General features: G+C 42.8%; 1 protein-coding gene across 4 annotated transcripts in view; it reads right to left on the reverse strand.

Annotated features, from left to right (window-relative positions):
* CDC27 (cell division cycle 27) overlaps positions 1-17,846 on the reverse strand; it is a 50,776-nt gene extending 32,930 nt beyond the window's left edge. For 2 of the 4 annotated variants that reach the window (XM_084750019.1, XM_084750016.1), the window contains exons 1-4: positions 17,394-17,845; positions 5,425-5,500; positions 3,408-3,555; positions 965-1,090 (exon numbers count right to left, since the gene is read on the reverse strand). In XM_084750019.1, coding sequence (XP_084606145.1) covers positions 965-1,090; positions 3,408-3,555; positions 5,425-5,500; positions 17,394-17,420 — 377 coding nt within the window. In that variant the 5' untranslated portion in view covers positions 17,421-17,845. Of the gene's footprint in view, positions 1-964; positions 1,091-3,407; positions 3,556-5,424; positions 5,501-17,393 lie in introns of all 4 variants that reach the window. The other 2 variants (XM_084750017.1, XM_084750018.1) reach the window with 2 other exon arrangements.
* Between the last annotated feature and the right edge of the window lie 4,547 nt (positions 17,847-22,393).

Consider the following 22,393-nt stretch of genomic DNA (forward strand, 5'->3'; position numbering starts at 1 on the left):
AAAGTTATTAAGATTCTCTTACGGGATGGAGAGATGACTCAGCAGTTAAGGGTATTGACTGCTCTTTCAGAGGACCCAAGTTCAAATCCCAGCACCCACATGGCAGCTCACAACTGTCTGTATGTAACTCCAAGATCTGACACCCCTCACACAGACATACTTGCAGGCAAAACACTAATGCACATAATATAAAGGTTAAAAAAAAATCTCTTTAGCTTAAAAAACAAAAGAAAACAAAAAACAAAAACAAAATAAAGTCTGAAGTCCCTTTACTATCTACTGTGGCTGTTGTTGTTATTATTATTATTATTATTCTCTCTGCAGAGCACTACATACAAAATAATAAATAAATCTTTTTTTAAAAAGTATTTTTAAAAACATGAGACTCATTATATAATGATAACTCTGAGTTCATGGATGTTAAAATTTTTTATTACACATTTCAAGGGTTACTATATATTAGAAGAAATTAATATACAATTAATACTTAATTTGCATTACTGAAGCCTAGCTTCAAGCCTCTTTCCAATAAGTAGCAGTAAATATCTAATATTAAGGAAAACAAACCATTCACTTTCTTCAGTGAACCACACAGAGACATTCTTTTCAAGGTAAGAGCTTATTAGAGGGGACTGGAGAGATGGCTCAGAGATTAAGGCCACAGACTGCTTTTCCAGAGGACTTGAGTTCAATTTCCAGCAACCACACAGTGGCTCACAACCATCTAGAATGTGATCTGATGCCCTTTTCTGGCCTGCAGGTGTACATGCAGGCAGAATACTGCATACATGCTAATAAATAAATATATCTTAAAAAATAATAAGAGCTTATTAGAATGTCTGCAGCTATTATCACTAACTAGGCTGGCCTCAGACTCAAGAGATCCACCTGCCTCTATCTCCCCAAGTGCTGGGTTTAAAGGCGTGCACCACCACTGCCCGCCTTCTGAATCACTCTTACTTACCAATATACATGTCCCAACAATGAAAGAGTAAAGCAAGCTGAATCACCAAACTCAGTGACAATATCATCATGGCTTTTTTGCTTATTAAACACTCCACCAGATAAGATTTGTTCCCCTTCTGCAAGCCTTTAAAATATAAAAATATTTTAATGTCAATATGCAATGCATTTTATGAAGATACCTTTCATTTATCATTTGAGTCTAGTAACAGAGTGAAAAGTTGGTGCTATTTTTAGAATAGCGGCAATAATGTGCTTAGAATCATTAGAAAGCTAAAGATTTATGACCTTAAATTTTCAGTCCTGCCTTTAAGATCAGAACTCATTAAATTTCTATATATACAATCATTTCAAGACTGAGTTTCTCTGTGGACCCCTAGCTGTCCTGGAAATCTCTCTGTAGACCAGGTTGTCCTCTAACTCAGAGATTCTCCTGCCTCTGCCTCCCCAAGTGCGGGGATTACAGAGTGTGCCACCGCACTCAGCTTAGATGATCATTTTATTTGAGGAGAATATGAATGACTTTACAAAAAAAATATGATCGATCTTCTGTAATTCCTTGAAATAGAATTGTGCATGTAGAACTTAATTTTTCTTAGTTAAACTGTATGTTTACTGCCCATGATCATTCTAAGTTTTTTTTGTAAAACTGAAATTGTATTTATTTTGTGTGTGTCTGCTATATAAGCATGTATGTGAAGGTCAGTGAACAACCTGTAGTTACAGGTTCTTTCTCTCACCAAGTGGATGCTGGGAATTAAACTTAAAAGTGCCTTTACATACTAAGTTTCACACCAGCACCATTTTAAAAATAAAATATGAGTATCACTTTCTATATTTTTTGTCAACTATATTCTTCATAAGAAAAGTAGAAATTCAGTCGGGTGTGGTGGCGCATGGCCTTTAACCCCAGCATGCAGAGGCAGAGAAGACAGATCACTGTGAGTTCAGGGCCAGCCTGGTCTACAAAGCAAGTTCAGAACAGCCAAGTCTACACAGAGAAACCCTGCCTCAAAAGAGAACACCCCCCCCCCCCCGCAAAAAACCAAAAAACAAACCTACATGACTTCACTATTTTCAGCACAACAGAGTTTGCAGTGGTTTGATGTTTAAAGTGTATGATTAAAAACAACTACAGCCAGACGTGGTTGTGCGTGCCTTTAATCCCAGTACTGGGGAGGCAGAGGCAGGTGGATCCCTGTGAGTTCAAGGCCACCCTGGTCTACAAATCGAGTCCAGGACAGCCAAGGCTACACAGAGAAACCTTGTCTCAACCCCCCCACCCCAAAAAACAAAATAAGAACAAGAAGTTGATTTTGTTTTGTTGTGTGACATACTGTCTCTACATATCCCTGTCTTGGAACTATATATACCCAACTGGCCTTCAACTCACAAGAAAGCCACCTGCCTCTGCATCTCAAGGGCTAGGATTAAAGGTGTGTGCCACTACACCCAGGAAAATTTTGGATTTTAAAATAATCTAGTAATAAATAACTAATTCAGTTACTAATTAAAAAGTTAGTTGCTAGACAAATACGTAACTTATATACATAATAAGTTAAATTTATTTATATGAGACTTACCTGTATCCTCTAAATAAAAATTTACAAACAAAATACATATATGAAGCCAGGTTGTGGTGGTGCACGCCTTTAATCCCAGCACTCAGGAGGCAGAGGCAGGTGGATCTCTGAGTTCAAGGCTAGTCTGGTCTACGAAGGGAGTCCAGGATAGTCAGAGCTACACAGAGAGACTATCTAAACAAACAAAACCACATATATCTGTTTAGACATTTTTGCCAGTATTTCATCTTCTACAGAAAAGAATTTAATCTGTACTTCCAGCTACCAGCAGATCTGGAATATGTGGTGAAACTTTGTTGTGTCCCTACCTTCAAGTAGCAGGAATAGCAGTAGTTCTCAATTGGAGACTATGTATTACCTGGACACATTATTCTTGTCACCTGCCATGTTTCTGGGCTTACTTAAACTGCCTGACAATGAAAGCCAGAGGAAATGAGACTAAGGATCATTTTGGAAGCCGGAAAGAGTTAGTTAAATTTCTCTTAAACAGTATTATTATTTCAGGACTTACACTGTACCTCAGTTGGTTTTGTTTGCCAGTTCCAGAAACTGAACCCAAAGCCATCTGGGCAAGTGCTTTACCACTCCACCGCAGCCTGGTGTAAGGTAAGAGGGCTTGCCTTGCTTGCATGAAGCCCAGGGCTAAAGAGCTCCAGCACCAAAAGACAACTGTTTGTTATTTATCACCATTGTAATCAAATTTCTCCATGACCAAATTAATACCATAGTCAATGATGCAAACATCTCAACTATTGCTCAGGAGAGAGGAAAGGAAGTCAAGAGTTTAATCTGTTAGAAGAATTTTATCTAAAATTCAATGGAAATATAACAAAATTAGGCAAAGAAGATTTTAATACTTACTTGCTGAGGTCAACACAACACTTTGCAAGCAGGTATTTACACTGCGGGGTGGTACAACTGTGTCCTTTCAAGAGTCTATATGCTTTATATGCCTTTCCTGAGCGGTAGTAACAGGTTGCCAGTAAAAACAAGGCTTCTTCTGAGTGTACTAAGATATTAAAAGTAAAAAAGGCAAGACGTATTAGCTACTATTCAGCTTGTCAATAAACAAGTTTAGCAGCATGTCATTTAATTCTGAACAATTATTAATTCAAATCTCAATTATGGAGAAATCAATTCTTGGTAGAAAATGTAAGGATGATGGCCCACATCTGTAATCTCAGCACTCAGTGGGTTAAAGCAAAACAAAACAAAGCAACCCCTTTCCCCAAAAACAAACAAAAAAAAGACAAAACAGAATCACTTCAAGTTCTAGGCCGTCAAGTCTACACAAGTTTCAGGTCAGGCCATATTGAAAAAGGGAAAAACAAACAAAAACAAAAAACAGCCTAGTTTTCTAGTTCTTGAGCATCTCTCTCCAAGAACCAAGGTAAATACAATGAAGATAATTTATTTTCTGTAAATACATAAGAAATGCAAACACACAGAAAAAAATCTCTACCTTTATACAGACTATGAGGAAAGCGTCATATTTTTGATATTTTTGAACAGACCTCTTGGGAAGATAGAAGTTAAATTTTAATAGGAAGGGAAATAAACTCATTACTAGGATAAAAAATGTTTCTACTTTAAAATGGACAGATTAAAAAACCACTGTTCTTCTTGAACACCAAATACTAAGTTATATTCAAGACAAACCCAAGTCTGGGGTCTGGGAGACGGCTCCCTTGGTAATGATGTTGCTGCCAAGCCTGAGGACCTGAAATAATTCCCTGGAACCACACTAAGTGGAACAACTTTTTCAAGTTATTTTCTGACCTCCATACAGGGCCTAGCATACCCCCAATCCATTAAAATTTTTTCTGAAGAAAAACCAAGTCAGGCATAGTGGCTCATGTCCATAATCCCAGAATTGGGAGACTGAGGAAGGATAGCTAAGAGCTTAAAGCCAGCTTGGGATACAGTATGAGGACTCGTATCAAAACAAAACAAACCAGCTAAGAGGTAGTAAAGTGCTTGCCTTGTAAGTACCAGGACCTGCGCTCTGTTGTTAGACACTATGAAAAAGCTAGCACATGCTTGTATCCAGCACTGAGGAGGTGGGGGAGAATTCTGGGGCAGAGTAGCTAGACAGCCTAACCTATTTAACAAGTTTTAGGCCAATGACGAAAAGAAAAGAAAAGAAAGGACTGGAGAGATGGCTCAGAGCTTAAGAACACTGACTACTCTTCCAGAGGTCCTGAGTTCAATTCCCAGCAACCACATGGTGGCTCACAACCATCTATAATGAGATCTGGTGACCTCTTCTGGCACGCAGACATACATGCAGGCAGAGCACTGTATATATAACAAATAAAAATTTTTTAAAAAAGAAAGAAAGAAAAAAAAAAAGTAAAAAACACCCTAGGTTGTCCTATGGCTTCAGTGAAGCCCAAACATAAACAGACAAACAAAACAGAAAGCAGTTGGAGAGACAGCAAGCAATTAATAACATATGGTGTTTTGGGAGAAGATTGGAGTTCAGTTCCAGATACACACATTTTGGGAAGCTCACAATTTTTGGTCTCTGAAGGAAGACACTATCTCAACAAGTACCCATGCCCATATACAAACACATATTTAAAAATATGAAAAAGAGCTGGGCGGTGGTGGCGCACGCCTTTAACCCCAGCACTCGGGAGGCAGAGGCAAGCGGATCTCAGTGAGTTCGAGGCCAGCCTGGTCTACAAAGTGAGTCCAGGACAGCCAAGACTACCCAGAGAAACCGTGTCTCGAAAAACAAATGAGCAAACAAGCAAACAAATAAAAAAAATAAATTGAAGACAGAAAGAATGAAAAAAGAATCTTCTTAATCATAAAAAGTGATGGAATTCCATTATTTCATTCATGCTTCCTCACAAGTGAACAGATGACAAACCTTCTGCATACAGTCGTTCTGCGAGGAAAACTGCGTCTCGGTAAGCATAGTGGTTTAGTGCTTGCCATATAGCAGCCTGTAGAAGAGGGAAAAGGCATATAAACACACTATTTCAAAGTAACTTCTGGCACAGTCTTGAATATAATACTCACGTTATTATCTGCAACTTATTTGTTTGTATTATTTCTTACATTTATTCCTCTCATTTTTTTTCTTTCTTCTTCTTCTTTTTTTTTATGTTTTGGTTTTTTGAGACAGGGTCTCTCTGTGTAGCCTTGGCTGTCCTGGACTCACTTTGTAGACCAGGCTGGCCTCGAACTCACAGTGCTCTACCTGCCTCTGCCTCCCGAGTGCTGGGATTAAAGGCGTGCGCCACCATGCCCGCCCATTTACTTATTTTTGTATGTGCATGTGTGTACAGCAGGTGGACACATGCGTGGCACGGTGCAGGAAGGAGGTCAAAGGATAACCTCTCCTACCATGTGAGTCCCAGGGATCAAACTCAGGTCACTAGGCTTGGCAGCAAGCTTGTTAATAACTTGGTGAGGCATTTTTCTTTCTTTTCTTTCTATCTTATCCATCCACCCACCCACCCAGCGTATGTGTGCAGATACTTGCAGAGGCTAGGAACAGGGCAGATCCCTTGAAGGTGGTTATAAAAATCCTAATGCAAGTACTGGGAACAAATTTTGGGTTCTCTATGAGAAGCAAGTGCTCTTACCAAGTGAGCCATCTTTCCAGCCCAATACCACTAATTTATGTGATAAAACAGCAATAACCAGAGTAAATTCCATAGTGTGCTAGATAAGGTTTCTCACTGTTCCAATACAGCTGTATTTACTCTTGCAGTCTCTGTGGGACCTCTAGTCTTTGCATTCTGTATATCCTTTTTCTCTACCAATAACTTACTCATCCCAAAAAACCTAGTTTAAAATAACAATCCATAAGGACTTTCTAGCTTGCCAGGCATGGTGGAGCACTCCTTTAATCCCAGCACTTGGGAGGCAGAGGCAGAGGGATCTCTGTGAGTTTGAGGTCAGCCTGGTCTACAAAGCGAGTCCAGGACAGCCAAGGCCACAAGAGAAACCCTATCTCAAAACAACAACGACAAAAAACCCCAAAACACCCAAAACAAAACAAAAATAAACAAACAAGCTCAGCAGTGGTAGCACACGCCTTTAATCCCAGCACTTGGGAGGCAGAGGGAGGCGGATCTCAGTGAGTTTGAGGCCAGCCTGGTCTACAGAGTGAGTTCCAGGACAGCAGAGCTGTTAAACAGAGAAACTGTCTTAAAAACAAGCAAACAAACAAACAAAAAAACCCCCAAAACCAAAGACTTCCTAACCCATTCTTCTTTCTATTTCCCCCACTACATTTTTTTTCTTTTCGAGAGACAGGGTTTCTCTGTGTAGCCTTGGCTGTCCTGGACTCGCTTTGTAGACCAGGCTGGCCTCGAACTCACAGCAATCCACCTGCCTCTGCCTCCCAAGTGCTGGGATTAAAGGCATGCGCCACCATCACTTGGTTTCCTTTCCTTTTTCTTTTTTTAAAAAGACAGATATTAAGTATTTACTAACATAGTAGAAAAAATGGCTTCTTTTTTTTTCTTTTTTCTTTTTGGTTTTGTTTTGGTTTTTGGAGACAGGGTTTCTCTGTGTAGCCCTGGCTGTCCTGGACTCGCTTTGTAGACCAGGCTGGCCCGGAACTCACAGTCCTAATTTTTTTTTAAAACTAGGGGCTAGGAAGACAGTTGAGTTTCAGGCCAGATAGAGTCTCTTTCTGTGTATGTGTACATGTTTGAATATATATTTATCTGCCAGCAATAAAATATAATTATTCTAAAATACTTCCATACAAATCAATAATGTTCAACCTCATGGAAAGAAATATTTATAATACTGAATGTCATACACACTAAAGGGACTCTTTAGGGATAGAGGGTCTTCTACTGTTTGGGGAATAAAGATGAGATGAAGAAAAAGATTTAAAGCCACTAAACAAAAATAAGGCCTGTTAGAAAGGTTTGTTGGATTACTCTAGGATTTTGACACAATAAAACCACTTTAAAAAGTACCAAACATGTGCCATGCAAGAATACCTAGAACTCTCATCATATTTAGTGCTAATTTATCCACGTTATTAAGCAGACTCTATTCCTTCTTGTGGTTATCTAGATATTGATATGCGTATCTATTTAGAACACAACTGTAATCCTATGCATGGACATTTTTTCCAGATTCTGGCAAGACTTACTATTGCTCATGCCTAGCCCACTTTTCTTTCTCCCTCCCCCCCTTGTTTTTTGTTTGTGTTTGTTTTTAAATAGAACAACAAACACCTTTATTACATGAGCTAGGAATGGTTTATTTGCCTTTCTGGGCTTTGATCTTCCTCGGGTAGAACTCTAGCCCCTTGCCCTCCAGCACATGGCCGTCTGCTCTGCCACACAGGCCTGGTCTTGAGGCAACACAGGCAAGAAGCGTGCGCTGCTGGAGCTGCTCCTCCAGAGGACTGCTGATTTTGGCATTCTTTTTCCTCTCATCGATTTCTTCTGAGTTTTCTTTGATTGTTTTTTGTTAAAAATATGGAACGCTTCATGAACTTGTGTGTCATCCTTGCGCAGGGGACATGCTAATGTATTGTTCCAATTTTAGTATATGTGCTGCCGAAGTGAGCAGCCCCTCCTTTTTTTTTTTTGAGACAGTCTCTCAAGAGATTGTCTTGCCTGGCCTTGAACTCACTATATAGACCAGACTGGCCTCAAACTCAGAGAACAACCTGCTCCTGCCTGAGATAAAAAGTATGTATTTACCAAGTGAACCATCTTTCCATCCTAGAATTACTAATTTAAATGATAAAACTGCAACGCTCAGAGTGTGTTGAAGTGCAGCTTCTACTTCGTATATACATTCTTTGGAAAGTCTGTGAAAACCACAGACCTCCCAGGATAAAGGTATATACAGTAAAAACATGTATGGGAAACCTGGCATATATTTGAGGCTCGATATGCATTTAAATATACACTGAAACCTGTACCCAGTCTGAGATTCATAAATATCCTCATCCTGTAAGAAGTACTGATATGTTGGGCGTGGTGATGCACGCAGAGGCAGGCGGATTTGGTCTATAAAGTGAGTCCAGGACAGTCACGGCTACAGAGAGAAACCCTGTCTCAGAAAAACAAACAAAGCAAGAGTAGTAAAGTAGTTTATGGGAACCTACTGTATATGTGTACAAAAGGCTTTCAATAAATATTTGTAGAATTGGTTTAAATGACTAAAGGGGAAAGTTACCAACTAAGGGAATTCCTTTCTTTCTTAAAATTTTGTTTCTAGGTTTATTTATGTGCTGGGTGTTTTACTTGGATGTGTATCTGTATTACCACATGTGTGCCTGGTGCCCAAGGAGGTCAGAGTAGGGTACTGGATCCCTGGGAACTGGAGGTTCAGATGGTTGTGAGCTCCCCGTGGGTCCTGGGAACAGAATGTAGCACTCTGCAGGCACAAGTGCTCCTTTCCAGCCCCGGAAGGCCTTTCTCTTTTGTATTTCAAAGACAACTATACTATTAGTGCCTTAAAAAAAATAATAAATGAATAAATTTTTAAAAAATCATGAGCCAGGTACAGTGGTGCACACCTGTAATCCCAGCACTGGGGAGGCAGAGACAGGTGGATCTCTGAGTTCAAGGCCAGTCTGGTCTGCAAAGTGAGTCCAGGACAGCCAGGGTTACCCAGAGAAACGCTGTCTCCAAAAACCAAAAGCCAGGGCTGGAGAGATGGCTCAGTGGTTAAAAGCACCGCCTGCTCCTCCAAAGGTCCTGAGTTCAATTCCCAGCAACCACATGGTGGCTCACAGCCATCTATAATGTAACCTGATGCCCTCTTCTGGCCTATAAGCAGACAATACTGTATACTTAATAAATAAATCTTTAAAAAAACAAAAACAAAAACCAAAAGCCACACCAAACTAACCAAACAACACGCCCCCCCCCACAACTGCTAAGAAAGGTAAAGAACTGGCTTTTAATCAATCATACAGCGCCACAGGTATTAGCTAAGTACACAAGCAAACAACTGCACTAGTTCTTCAGGTATATCCCACATTAGAAAGGTTTTAATTGGCTGGTCCATGACTCTAACCATAATTTACAGAACAGCTCCTAAAGAAGGAGAGCGACGCCAGGGTACATGGCTTTGATCCCAACACTCGGGAGACAGGCTCAGGATCTCTGTGAGTTAAGGCCAGCATGGTCTACACCATGAATGCTAGGCCAGCCAAGCCTAGAGAGACCCTGTCTCAAAATAAAGCAAAACATAAACCTTAGTCCACAACAGAAATCTTCCCTTAAAGTTTCCACTTCTTACTGAGCCAATACGCTAGTTTGGAGCATAAAAACAAAGACAAAAAATGACACCCCCCCCCCCAATAAGACACGTCGAGTTGTGCAGATCACATTTTCAGCTTGACATAGAAAGGCAACAGTGACACAACAGATATAATATATGTATATGTTGTCTCATGCAATTTATTATTATTATCAAAAGTCTTCTCTTGGAATTTTATTACCAGTTTTAACTAAAATACGCTGTGGAATGAGATGGATTTGCTTTCCAGTTTCTTATGTCTGTTACTGTTGTTTTTGTTTGTCTTTTCCCCGAGACAGTGTTTCTCTTGTAGTCCTGGCTGTCCTGGACTTGCTTTGTAAACCAGGCTTTGTTATGTTTTTTTGAGACAGGGACCCATGTCTCTCAAGCTGGCCCCAAACTTACTATGCAGCTGAGGATGACTGTGAATGTTAGCTCCTTCTATCTGCACCCTAAGTGCAGGATTACAGACATGTACCACCACTCCTGGTTAAACAGTGCTGGAACAGAACCAAGCACTCTGTGCATGCTAGGCAAGCACGCTCTCTAACAATTAAGCAATAGCCTTAGCTCTCCAAGTTCACGTCCGTATGTGTGCTGCACGTGCTCATAGGTGATCTTCCTCAGTCACTCTCCACCTTAGTGTTTGAGACAGGGTTTCTCTGAGTCTGGAATATACCAGCAAAGCAGAGGATGAAGGGCTTTCCTTTTCTAGTGCTGGGGTTACAGGTGTGTGCTGCCACACTTGACTTTCTATGTAGGATGCCAGGAATCAAACTCAAGTCCTCAGGCTTGTGTAGGAAACACATTACCAAAGTCATAGCCTCAATCTCTTCAAGTTCATGTAAAAGATAAAACATTAAAATTAATTTTATGTGTATAAGTGTTTTGCTTACATGTATGTATGTGCATCACATGTGTGCCTGGTGTCCAGGGAAGTCAGGAGAAGACACTGAATCCCTAAAATTGGAAGTCATGAAAGGCTGTGAGTTACTGTATGGGTGCTGGGAACCAAACCTGGGCCCTCTATAAAAGCAGCAAGTGTTGTTAACCCCAAGCCATCTCTCCAACCCCTCAAGTTCATTTTCTAATTATGCAAAATAATTGCTTTCATTATGTCATTTTTGTACATGGGTATAATGTATTTTGATCATATTCTTGCCCATAATTTTTAGTTTAGTGTCTAGGCCAGGAACTATGGTCAGTTCTGAGAAGACATAAGAAATGAAGTCAAGCACACAAGACGATGGAGAAAATTCCTTTGAACTTACAAACCTTTATTCACTATTGGTAGATGACAAGCTCATATAGCCATCTCACTCCTGGGCTATACTTTAAGACCTCCACACCCTCCATAGGGTTATCAGAACCCCATGCTTGCTGCTGCTTTATTCTTACTGGAACCAACCTAGTTGCCCATCAACCGACGAATAGATAAAAACACATCTTTAACATATGAAATCTAGCAAATAATAAACGTATGTATATAAACAAATGTACATGTAGTTACAATATTACATGACAAAAAGAAGGCAAACTATAAGGAGAGCAGGACTGAATATGGGCAATGGACACGAGTTATGAAAGAGGACATAAAGCTAATTGTTTTTCTAGATTCTAATTCTGCCATGAAGTTTTGGGTTTTGTTTTGTTGTTTTTAGAGACAGGGTTTCTCTGTGTAGCCTTAGCTGTCCTGGATTTGCTTTGTAGACCAGGCTGGCCTCCTGAGTGCTGGGATTGAAGGCGTGTGCCACCATGCCCAGCCATATTTTGGGTTTTGGTGATAGACAGTGCATAAGATACTAAGATACTGTGATACTAAAAGTCAAATAAAATACGATAACTGCAGATGTTCTTTTTAGAGAACTTCATATTTAGATTATATAGCAATCTGCTAAAATATCACTCAGAAAGCAAGAGTTGGGGAAGTTAATTCTAACTTGACTCAGCAATTATTTCTTGAATGTTTACTATGATCTCTATACCTAAACTCAAGCAGATAAACATGGTTCCTCTGACATTAATCAGATGACCAAGACACTCTGAGCTTTAATCACATGAGCTAAACAGAACCAGGCCAGCCGGGGCAAATAATTCTATCTTGTCCCAAAATAAAGAAATGAAGAAGAAGGAGGAGGAGGAGGAGGAGGAGGAGAAGAAAAGAAGAAGAAGAAGAAAAGAAGAAGAAGAAGAAGAAGAAGAAGAAGAAGAAGAAGAAGAAGAAGAAGAAAAATCAAGCTTTGCTCAGAACGCCGGTTTCTTCATTAGCATCGGCAAAGAGATCGGCTGCCCCAAATTTTTGGTCAGTTATCTCTCAATGCCTGAATGACGCCTCTCACTCAAGAATGGGATATGGAATAGGCTGTTCTGTCATCACTACAGATTGGTAGCTGATAGCGAATAGAGCTAAACCCAGCAACCTGTCCAAGAGATGGTATAGGCTTCCCCAAACACACTACCCAGGGCACCGCTTCTACAGAGTAAAGTCAGATGGGTGAAAAGTTGATAAAACAAAGTTAGAAAGCCAAACAGAGCAGCATTCTTTCCTTCTTCCTTTCCAACAAAATGCTTAGGAGACACTCCAGAGGGCAAACTAATGACTTGGTCCTGGGCTGGGTTCATTTACAAGATGAACTAAGAGTATAAAGTTATGTATTCTTTATGTGTGAGGAGGCCAGAGGTGGAGCTCAAGTGTCTTCCTCAGCTGCTGTCCTCTTTTCTACAGCTGTGTATTGTACGCACATGTGTATGCAGAGGCTAGAGGAGGCTATCTGGTGTCTTTCTCCATCATGTTCTGCATTGTACTGTCACAGCATCTCTCTGATAAAACTGGAACTTGCTGAGGTTTTTTCCTTTTCTTTCAGCCAAGCAGCTCAGTCATACCTGGCTGTCTGCATGTCTGCTAGCAATCCAATCCCAGGCTCCCAGCCGCATGTAACAACTCCTTTGCTGCCTAGTCCTCCCATCTATTCTGACTACTGAACTTTTGTGGGTGGGGGGAACTGGCTTTGTGTTTGAAACTTGAGGGTAAGTTTACTAAGTAGAGTTTAAGGGAAAAACATAAGTACAGGTTAGGTGAAAATTCTGACAGCTACCATGAGGAAAGGAGAACAGTTTGTATCTTTTATGTTAAACATGGACTAGAAAACAGACAATTTACTAAGAAAAGAAAACATGGCTCAGGAGTTAAAAGCGCCTGCTGCTGTTCCTGAGGAACTGAGTTCTGTTTACCGCACTCACACGGAGCAGCTCTGACTCTTAGGTTCTACCAGTTCTTGGTTTGTTTGTTTGTTTGTTTGTTTGTCCCCCCCCCATAACAGGGTTTCTTTGTGTAGTTTTAGCTGTCCTGAACTCAAACTCACAGCCTCTGCCTCCCAAGTGCTGGGATCAAAGGCATGCCGCCACCACACCCAGTTCTCTACCAGTTTTTTTTTTTGGTGTGTGTTTTTTTAAAGACTTATTTATTTTATGTATATGAGCACACTATCTTCATGTACATCAGAAGAGGGCATCAGATCTCATTATAGATGGTTGTGAGCCGCCATGTGGTTGCTGGGAATTGAACTCAGGACCATCTGGAAGAATATACAGTGCCTTTAACCCCTGAGCCATCTCTCCAGCTCATTTTGTGTTTTGTTTGTTTGTTTGTTTCTTGTTGTTTTGGTTTTTCAAGACAGCATTTCTTTGTTTAGCCTTGGCTGTCCTAGGCTGGCTTTGTAGACCAGGCTGGCCTTGAACTCACAGTATCTGCCTGCCTCTGCCTCCCGAGTGCTGGGATTAAAGGAGTGCGCCACAATTGGCTTCTCTACCAGTTCTTTATCTAGGTAGTTCCCTGACCCCAAAATTAGCCAAGTCTGGTGGGAGGCATTTTTGGCTCTCCCAAGCCTTTAATCCCAGCACTTGGGAGGCAGAGTCAGGTGGATCTCTGTGAGTTCGAGGCTAGCCTGGTCTACAGGCGATTTCAAGACAGCCAGGGGTACACACAGAGAAACCTTGTCTCAAAAAAAAAAAAAAAAAAAAAAAAAAAAAAAGCACACACAACAAACAAACAAACAAAAAAACAAACCCTAAAAATCACTCTTTAAAATACACATAAGCCACTCCACTTTCTCCAAAACCTTCTCTTAAAAAGTCCATCCTGCCAAAATTAAAAATCCCAGTCCACAGCCGGGCGTGGTGGCACATGCCTTTAATCCCAGCACTCGGGAGGCAGAGACAGGTGGATATCTGTGGGTTCAAGGCCAGCCTGGTCCACACAGTGAGTCCAGGACAGCCATGGCTACACAGAGAAACCCTGTCTGGAAAAGGCAAACCAAACCAAGCAGTAATATTTTACTGCCCCTCCCCACAACCATCTTATCTTTGGGCTTTTATTCATCCATTTCATGCCAAGACTAGTCCTCCTCTTTCAGTTTCTTAGGCTTTAAATTCTAGTCGCTCAAGCCATTCCCATTCTCTTCTAACCGACAGAGACCCCTCTTTCTTGAGTTCTTATGCTAGTATCAGCGTAATCAAATGCAACACTTACTTGTAATACCCACTTTCCCTGTTGGTCATTTTTACTGTCCTAAGATCAGGAGTTAGGTCTCCACACCTGATAGTTTCACAACGTGTCTCTAACTTCTTTGCATCCAGTTAATCTATTGCATATTAAAATCATTTTTAAAAGTCTTGTTTACAAATCTGTCCAATACTTATGTGAAGCTTCACTTAAAGAAATAATTGATATGGCTTTATCAATTGATTTATCTATATAAAGTACCCTTTGGCCACAGATGGGCTGGTAAAATGGCTCAGAGGTTAAGGATGCTTATCACCAAGACTCACTGACACTTACATGCACTCACAATAAACAAAACATCCACCAACAAAAATGCCACCAATTTTATCAAGTAAAGTTTTACAGGCATTCAAGTAAGTACTGAGTTACATGCCTTTAATCTCAGCCAGGGCTACATAGTGAAATCCTGCCACAAAATAAATTTTTGCGTTGTGATATCTAAGATTGTTTGTAAAGATTCAAATGCAAATAGTTTTTTCTACAGGAGCTAACTTGGGGAAGAGCTTTTTTTAGTTTTTTTTTTGTTTGTTTGTTTTTGTTTTTTTTGACAGGGTTTCTCTGTGTAGTCATGGCTGTCTTGGACTCTTTGTACACCAGGCTGGCCTTGAACTCACAGCAATCCACCTGCCTCTGCCTCCCAAGTGCTGGGATTAAAGGCATGTGCCACCACGCCCGGCTGGGGAGGACCTCATATTTAAGCCTACATGGCACATTCCACTGGTTACTCCATTTAAAAACTTTAAAGGAGAAGAAAAGTAGGAACAATCAGCTGTCAATTTCTTCCTATGTCTAGAAACACTAGGAACAAAACAAAGAAAAAAATTTCAACTATTTTTTCTCAGTACATGGAACAAGTAATTCTTGGGGGGGGGGGGGAACAACTTAAAATCTCATACTAGCTCTTTCCCATTTTCCAAGAGTGTTCCTGACAAAAGTTAGCTGCTTATTTGTTGTTTTGTTTGTTTGAGACAGAATCTCAGGTAGCTCATGGTTGGTCATCAACTAGCTACATAGCTGAGGATGACCTTGAACTCCTGATCCTCTTGCCTCCTTCCTATGCTACAAATTATAACCTCAATTCTTACTTCCTCAAACCCTAACATTTACCACTATCCTAAAATCTAGTGGACAATGCTATTATGAAGAAAAAGGAGTTACATTTTGCTTTTTGATCTTAATATTAAGTGTATTATTGCTAATAATACTTTAAGAAAAAACTGGAAACATGCTGGATCCTATCTAGTATAAATAATATATTTTACTCTCTCATAGTCTTATAGGTTAAATAAAATAGGCCAGGGTGGTGGTGGTGGTGGTGGCGGCGGCGGCGGCGGCGGCGGCGGCGGCGGCGGCGGCGGCGGCGGCGGCGGCGGCGGCGCACGCCTTGAATCCCAGCACTTGGGAGACAGAGGCAGGTGGATCGCTGTGAGTTCGAGACCAGCCTGGTCTACAAAGTGAGTCCAGGACAGCCAGGGCTGTTACACAGAGAAACCCAAATTATCAAATAGTGGTTTACATGCTATCATTGCAACTGTTGTATCACTTTAGAAGCCTTTTGGGTCCAGAAAAGCAAAAACAAAACAAAACCAAAGACAAAAACAAACAAACAAAAAACATTAAGACAAAACTACAACATGAAATAAAAACTAAGCACCTGAATAACCTCTTTATTCACTTAATTTCATGCCAGGCCTCAAAAGGGCCTTACAAGAGACTCCACACTAGAAAATTTGGAAAGACATGTAGCTTTGGGAGAACTGATAGGACATGCAGAGACACAACAGTTCAGAAATTATAATCCTGAGTTATATTAATTCCAATAGTAATAGCTGTCGCCATGCAAACAGCTGGACATGTGGCCAAACTTGGGAAACGCTGTACTGGTGCATTAAAATATTTACTATTTGTTGCCACAGACTTACTCAAGGCATTTCGCAGCAATATTAAAAATCTGTTTGCTTAATAACTTCAAAATAAAGTTTTTATGTCTTAATGTCAGGAATTAACAGAGGCCAACTCTTTCTACCGTGTCAAAGAACAGAGTAGGATGAAAACCTCCCAAACCTGGACCATCACCAAGGGACAAAAGGTTTGGTTTCTTCTGACCTGGCGAGGGTGGGAAATGACTTGGCACTGCATCACACACTTAAAAAACCCAATAGGGTTTCTTCCCTGACAACAGCAGCACCGTGCGCGTCAACGCATACCTTTGGTGTGGTTAAGAAATGGACGAATAGTGAGATGGATGGCAAAGCAATTATTTATCTCTAATTTCCCAAGCACCATGTAAACCTGCACGACGAAACGCCTCTAGATACCTATCCAAGGTAATAAAAAATTCAGACCTGCCCTTTCGCCTACCCCCACCCCCACTGCTTGGCTGTTTGCACCGCAGCCCCGGGCCTGGGAGTTCCCATCTCAGATCGTCATTGTCCGGTGGGAAATCCACAGAGCGAGAACAGGAACGTGGACAAGAAAGTGCTAGCCGAAACAAAAACTAGAATCAAAAATAGTAAAAGAAAATAAAATAAGGATTTTTTTTTTTTTTACCTGCTTCACCCGGCCATCTCACGTAAAACACAACCAAGAGAACACCAGCAAACTTGCCCTACCCGTGTGAAATCCCACCAGCTCGGCTCTAAGGCGCTCGCTCCTCGGTCGGTCCCCAGGGGCGCCGAGCACTCGGGGCGCCTCCTCGGCTCCCGCATCTCCCTCCGAGGGCAGGGCCCGCGACTACCGGGAGGGAGCGGGGCGGGGAAGGGGGGGGGGGGATAGCCGGACCGCCAGTACCGACGGGAAACGCGTGATTCCCGCCGAACCCTGCTCCCACAAGGGCCGAGGAGTAACGCGGGGCCGGGGCTAACCTCGGCTGAGGCTGCGGGTAAGGCCTCGGGACGGACGAAGAGACAGGCAGGGCTCGCCGAAAGAAGGGAGGCGGGAGAAGCCGGGCCTAGGCCGCAGCAGGCCGCGAAGTCGCCGTACGCTCCTTGCGACCCAGGCATGGCGCCAGGCCTCCGAGCAAGGGGGTGGGGGGTTGGCATTACCTGGACAGGTTCCTGCAGCACCGTCATCCTGGAGGCTCAGGCCCACTTTCTGCAGTGCCTCAGGCCCCCCCCGTAGCGACTCCGGCCCGGCCAGCCCCGGCTCATTTAAACTCACCAGCGACCGTTACCGGGGGATGGGGGGGAGGCCGAGTGGTTGCCGAGCTCCTCCGAGCGACACACGGAAATATCCGAAGTGGAGAGAGACAAAACGAGAGCAAGACAGAAAATCCCCGAGGCGGTGTCGGAAACACCCGAAGTGAGTCGGTGGGGGCGGAGCCTGTGGCCGGAAATTGTCGAGGGCTACCGGAAACGGTTGCGTTGGACCCAATCGGAAGTGCCTCTTCTCGGCCACGCCTTCGCCCTCGCACGCCACGCCCGACCGGCCACGCTAACTGGGCCACTCCCAGAGAGCTACCAGTAGGATGGGCTCGGAGGGAGTGATCCCGCAGACCCGGGCGGTAGGTGGCGGAACCTAGGTCGGTCTTCGCCGCTTCTGCATTGTGGTGCGCGGTAGATTCAGCGAAGGGTAAAAATACCAGTTTGGGGCTTAGTTTAGTAATAAAAAGTCTTCTGAGCTTAGATTATTATGCATTCTTGGAATTTCTGCTCACTCGGGGCCCTGAAGAAAATCGAGGAACTTTTGGAACACTGCCATTCCTCAAACGCACGGGTTTCCTGTACTCAGAGAGATTAGGGCTGGGCGTGGTGGCGCATGCCTTTAGCCACAGCACTCGGAAGGCAGAGACAGGAGGAAGTCTGCGAGTTCGAAGCTAGCCTGGTCTAGTCTACAAAGTGAGTCCAGGACTACAAGAGAAACTCTGTCTGGGTGTGGTGGGCGGGCGATTATGGTATGTATGTTTCAAAGAAAAAACGACTAGGCTGCGTACTTGCATAGCATGCATGAAGCTGTAGGATGTATCGCCAATATCACCTAAACCCGACCTGTTTTGAGATTACACTCCTGCCTTGGGAGGTGGGCTCAGAAGGATCTAGAGTACAAGATAAATTAACAAGTAAATAGCGAGTTCCAGGCAAGCTTGGGCTACATGACACCCTGACTCATTAAAAAAAAAAATGTAATTGAGAACTACATTATGAGCTACCTATTATAGGTGATAGACAACTTCAGAGAAGAAGGAAATAAATACGGATTAAAATGTTGAATGTAGCAGTAGACACACAGTTTAAATTCCCGTCTTTTTGCATATCCTCAGGATAAACCAAGGAACTATTAAAATCTTGCTTTCCATCAGACAAGGAAAACTTTTGAAAATTAACTTTCTGTTGGACACCTCTAAGCTAGATATGAAACCGGAAATATTTTTTTTTAATTAATTAATTTTTTTTTTTTTTGTCTTTCTTCCAGACAGGGTTTCTCTGTATAGCATTGGCTGTCCTGGACTTGCTCTGTAGACCAGGCTGGGCTCGAACTCACGGAGATCCGCCTGCCTCTGCCTCCCAGAGTGCTGGCATTAGAGGTGTGTGTCACCAGGCCCACCCGCTCAGCTCTTTTGAGAGCATTTTACTTATTTCTTTTCCTAGATATGTTGGTTAGTTTTTGTCAACATGACACAAATTACAGTCTGAGAAGGGAGAACCTCAGCTTAGGAATCGCCTCCCCGTGCGCCACCACCACCCGGCTAGGAATTGCCTCCTTCAGGCTGGTTTGTGGCAAGTCTGTGGGACATATTCTTAGTTGCTGATTGCTGTGGCAGGGTCCTGCCCACTTCGGGCAGCACTAACTCTATGCGTATCTGCCTGGGCTGTGTAAGAAAACTAGTTGACTGAGCCTGGGAAGCAAGCCAGTGTTCTGTGGCCTCTGATTCATCTCCTGCCTTGAGGTTTCCACCGTGGTTTTCCTCAGTGATGGATAGTTACCTGAAAGTATAAGATGAGATAAACCCTTTCCTCTCCAAGTTGCTTTTGGTCATAGTGTTTGTCACAACAACAGAAACCAAACTACAACACTGGTTGACCTACTTAAACTCACCAGCATGCAACTATTTTGGTCCTCTGCTGTTATCCAATATCCTGCATGCTTATCTAATAAGCAGAGTTAGGTTACAATAAGCGTTAGCTCCCAAATGTAGGTTATCTGTCTTAAAAGTTTTCATTATTTTCTAAAATATTTGTATTTATGTGTATGTGCATTCTTTTTGTGTAAGTTTGTGCCGTATGTGTGTGTGTGTGTGTGTGCGCGCGCCAGAAGAGGCTAAAAGTGGGCATCAGACCTGGAACTGGAGTTACATGCAATTAATTGTGAGCTTGCTGACATTGATGCTGAGACTAGAACTCAGAATTGAGACTCTCTGCAAGAGCAGCAACTGTTGTTAAACACTGAGCCACGTCTCCAGCCTCATTTTAAAACTAAAAAATGGTTTTCTTTATTATTTGTGTCTGGTGCGTGCTCATGCACTCATGTGTTTATGCTTCTGGGAGAGTGTGTGCAGGCCGTGGTGCACATGTGGAAGTCAGAGTCCGCTCATATTTTCCTTCTTGTTGAAGCATGTTCCCTTCTGTCGTTTCTGCCAGGCTAGCTTCCAGCCACCACATCCAGCCTTTTTACATGGCTTTCAGGGATCCAACTAAGGTTCCCAGGCATGGGCAGCAAGCTCTTACTTACTAAGGCATCTACACCCTCTTTCTCGGAGACAGGGTCTCATGTCTCCCAGGTTACCCTCACACTCACTGTGTAGCTGAAGTTGACTTTGAACTTTTGATCCTTCTGCTGTCACCTCCTTGAATGCTAGGATCATAGGGGTGTACCACCACCTCCATCTTCACCCCCCCTACCCCTGCCACTGCTGCCAGTTTATGCAATGCTGGGGATGGTACCCAGACCGTTTACATGCTACGCAAACAGTCTATTAACTGAGCTACACCCACAGCCCAAGTTGTTTCTTTTTCTTGGCCTGAATCTTAATATATTTAACATTCAGTTAAATTTGAAGGCCTGAACTTTTGTCCAAAAAGCCGGTTATAGGAGCTGGCCTATAGCCTAGTTGGTAGAGGGATGTCCTGGGACCAATCCCTACATGGTATAAAACTCGGTATGGTGATACATGCCTGTTATCCCAACCGTTGCGGGTTAGAGACAGGAGAGTGAGAAGGTAAAGGCTACCATTAGCAACATAGCAAGTTAGAGGCCAGCCTGAGCTACATGAAAACCTGTGTCAAAAAAACCAACCCAAGAAAGAAAGCCAGACACAGTATTGTCAAAGGCCTCAGGAAACAGCTTAGAGCGCACCCAGGCAAGTCTGTTCTTTTTCTGACCTCCTCCATTTCCTGCCTGCAGCTGACATCTTGTTCCTGCTGCGTAAGGCCTTATGCCCTCTTTATCTTACTTGACCCCACGCTTCCCTCACCACACCAACCTTCCTCCTTCCTCTTAGTCACTTTGTTCTCTGTGGCTTTGATAGCACAGTCCCTTGTTGGCTATCCTCCAGCTTCCTCCACTGCTCTGTTTTGTTGTTTATTTGTTTTAGTCACTCTCCTTTGCATGACCCTGCCGGCCCCTTTGGCCTGTGAGGGCATCAGGGGCCTGCTTTAGTCTGTTTCTCACCCTGCGTATTCTTTCTAAGCAAATTTGCCTATTCTTGTGACTTCTGTACCACTTATTAGAACACCAAGCTCAAGTAGACTGCAGATTAGACATTTGCATTAGGACATTAGGAAGCCGGGTGTGGTAGTGCACACCTTTAATCCCAGCACTTGGGAGGCAGAGGCAGGCGGATCGCTGTCAGTTTGAGGCCAGCCTGGTCTACAAAGTGAGTCTAGGACAGCCAAGGCTACACAGAGAAACCCTGTCTTGAAAAACATTAAAATAAAATAAAAATAACAAAAAAAAAATAGGACATTTGACAGGCACTTTGTTCAGGACGGCACCTCCACACCATATTTGAAATGCTTCCAAACCCGATTTAAGATATCTCTGCGCGCGGGGGAGGAGTAGTGGTGCACACCTTTAATCTGAGCACTCGGGAGGCAGAGGCAGTGGATCACTGAGTTCGAGGCCAGCCTGGTCTACAAAGTGACTCCAGGCTAGCCAAGGTTAACACAGAGAAACTTCTCTGTCTGGAAAAACAAAACAAAACAAACAAACAAACAAAAAAGATATCTCTGTGTTTTACATGGTTGATGTTGTTGGGGGCAGGCCCAGCTCAACACTGCTGATGGTGCACCCTGAGGAGTCCCCCTCAGTGGCTTGTGGCCTCTGCTCAGGTGAAGCCAGGATTCTTGGTTAACTCTGCAGAGAAGAATTTCGGGGCCAGTCATAGTGATGTGCAGTCATGGAGTTTATTGATTGAAAGTGTACATATATTTGAGGAGAGTCTCGTTTGGGCTTTAGGACAGCAGTAAGTACTTCAGCATTGTCTATGCAAATGATCTGGAGTGTAAATATTTTTATTCCCTCAGATGAGGGGACAAGATAAAAGCTTTTTCCAAGCTTTACAAATACATGGCTTGGCCTGAGCCCAGAGTGTTTCTATGTACCTATTCCTAGGCCTAGGCCTGGAAGCTTCTAGCCTCCGTGCAACCTAATCTTCTGCAAGCCTGGACCTTGAAGGCGTCCAGCCTCTGTCTGCTCACTTAGGCCTAGAATGTTTTTAGTCCCCAAGACTTACTGCCAAATTAGCTCACCCTTACTAGTTTTTTCTGAACTCGGGCTGGCTGGTTCAACTCAGACGTCCTGGCTCAAAACTCCTCTCCAAGCTGACTGATTCAAACTAGCTTCTCTCTGAATTGTTCTGCTTCGAAAAACTGCCTCTGAACTCCACAACAGAACCGCAGGAACTCAGCTGCACTCCACTGACCTGCGCCAGACACAAACAGAACCGCAGGAACTCAGCTGCACTCCACTGACCTGCGCCACTGTACTGTGCTCCGAACTCTACTGTAGTGTCTCCACCAACTTTCTCTCTGTGCTGCTCTTTTTTGCTTTTTCAAGACAGAGTTTCTCTGTAGCTTCTCTCTCCTATCTGTTCTTATGAGAGTTGGGA

Source organism: Acomys minous (genome assembly GCF_964271855.1).
Source record: "Acomys minous genome assembly, chromosome: 12".
Classification (NCBI taxonomy): domain Eukaryota; kingdom Metazoa; phylum Chordata; class Mammalia; order Rodentia; family Muridae; genus Acomys; species Acomys minous.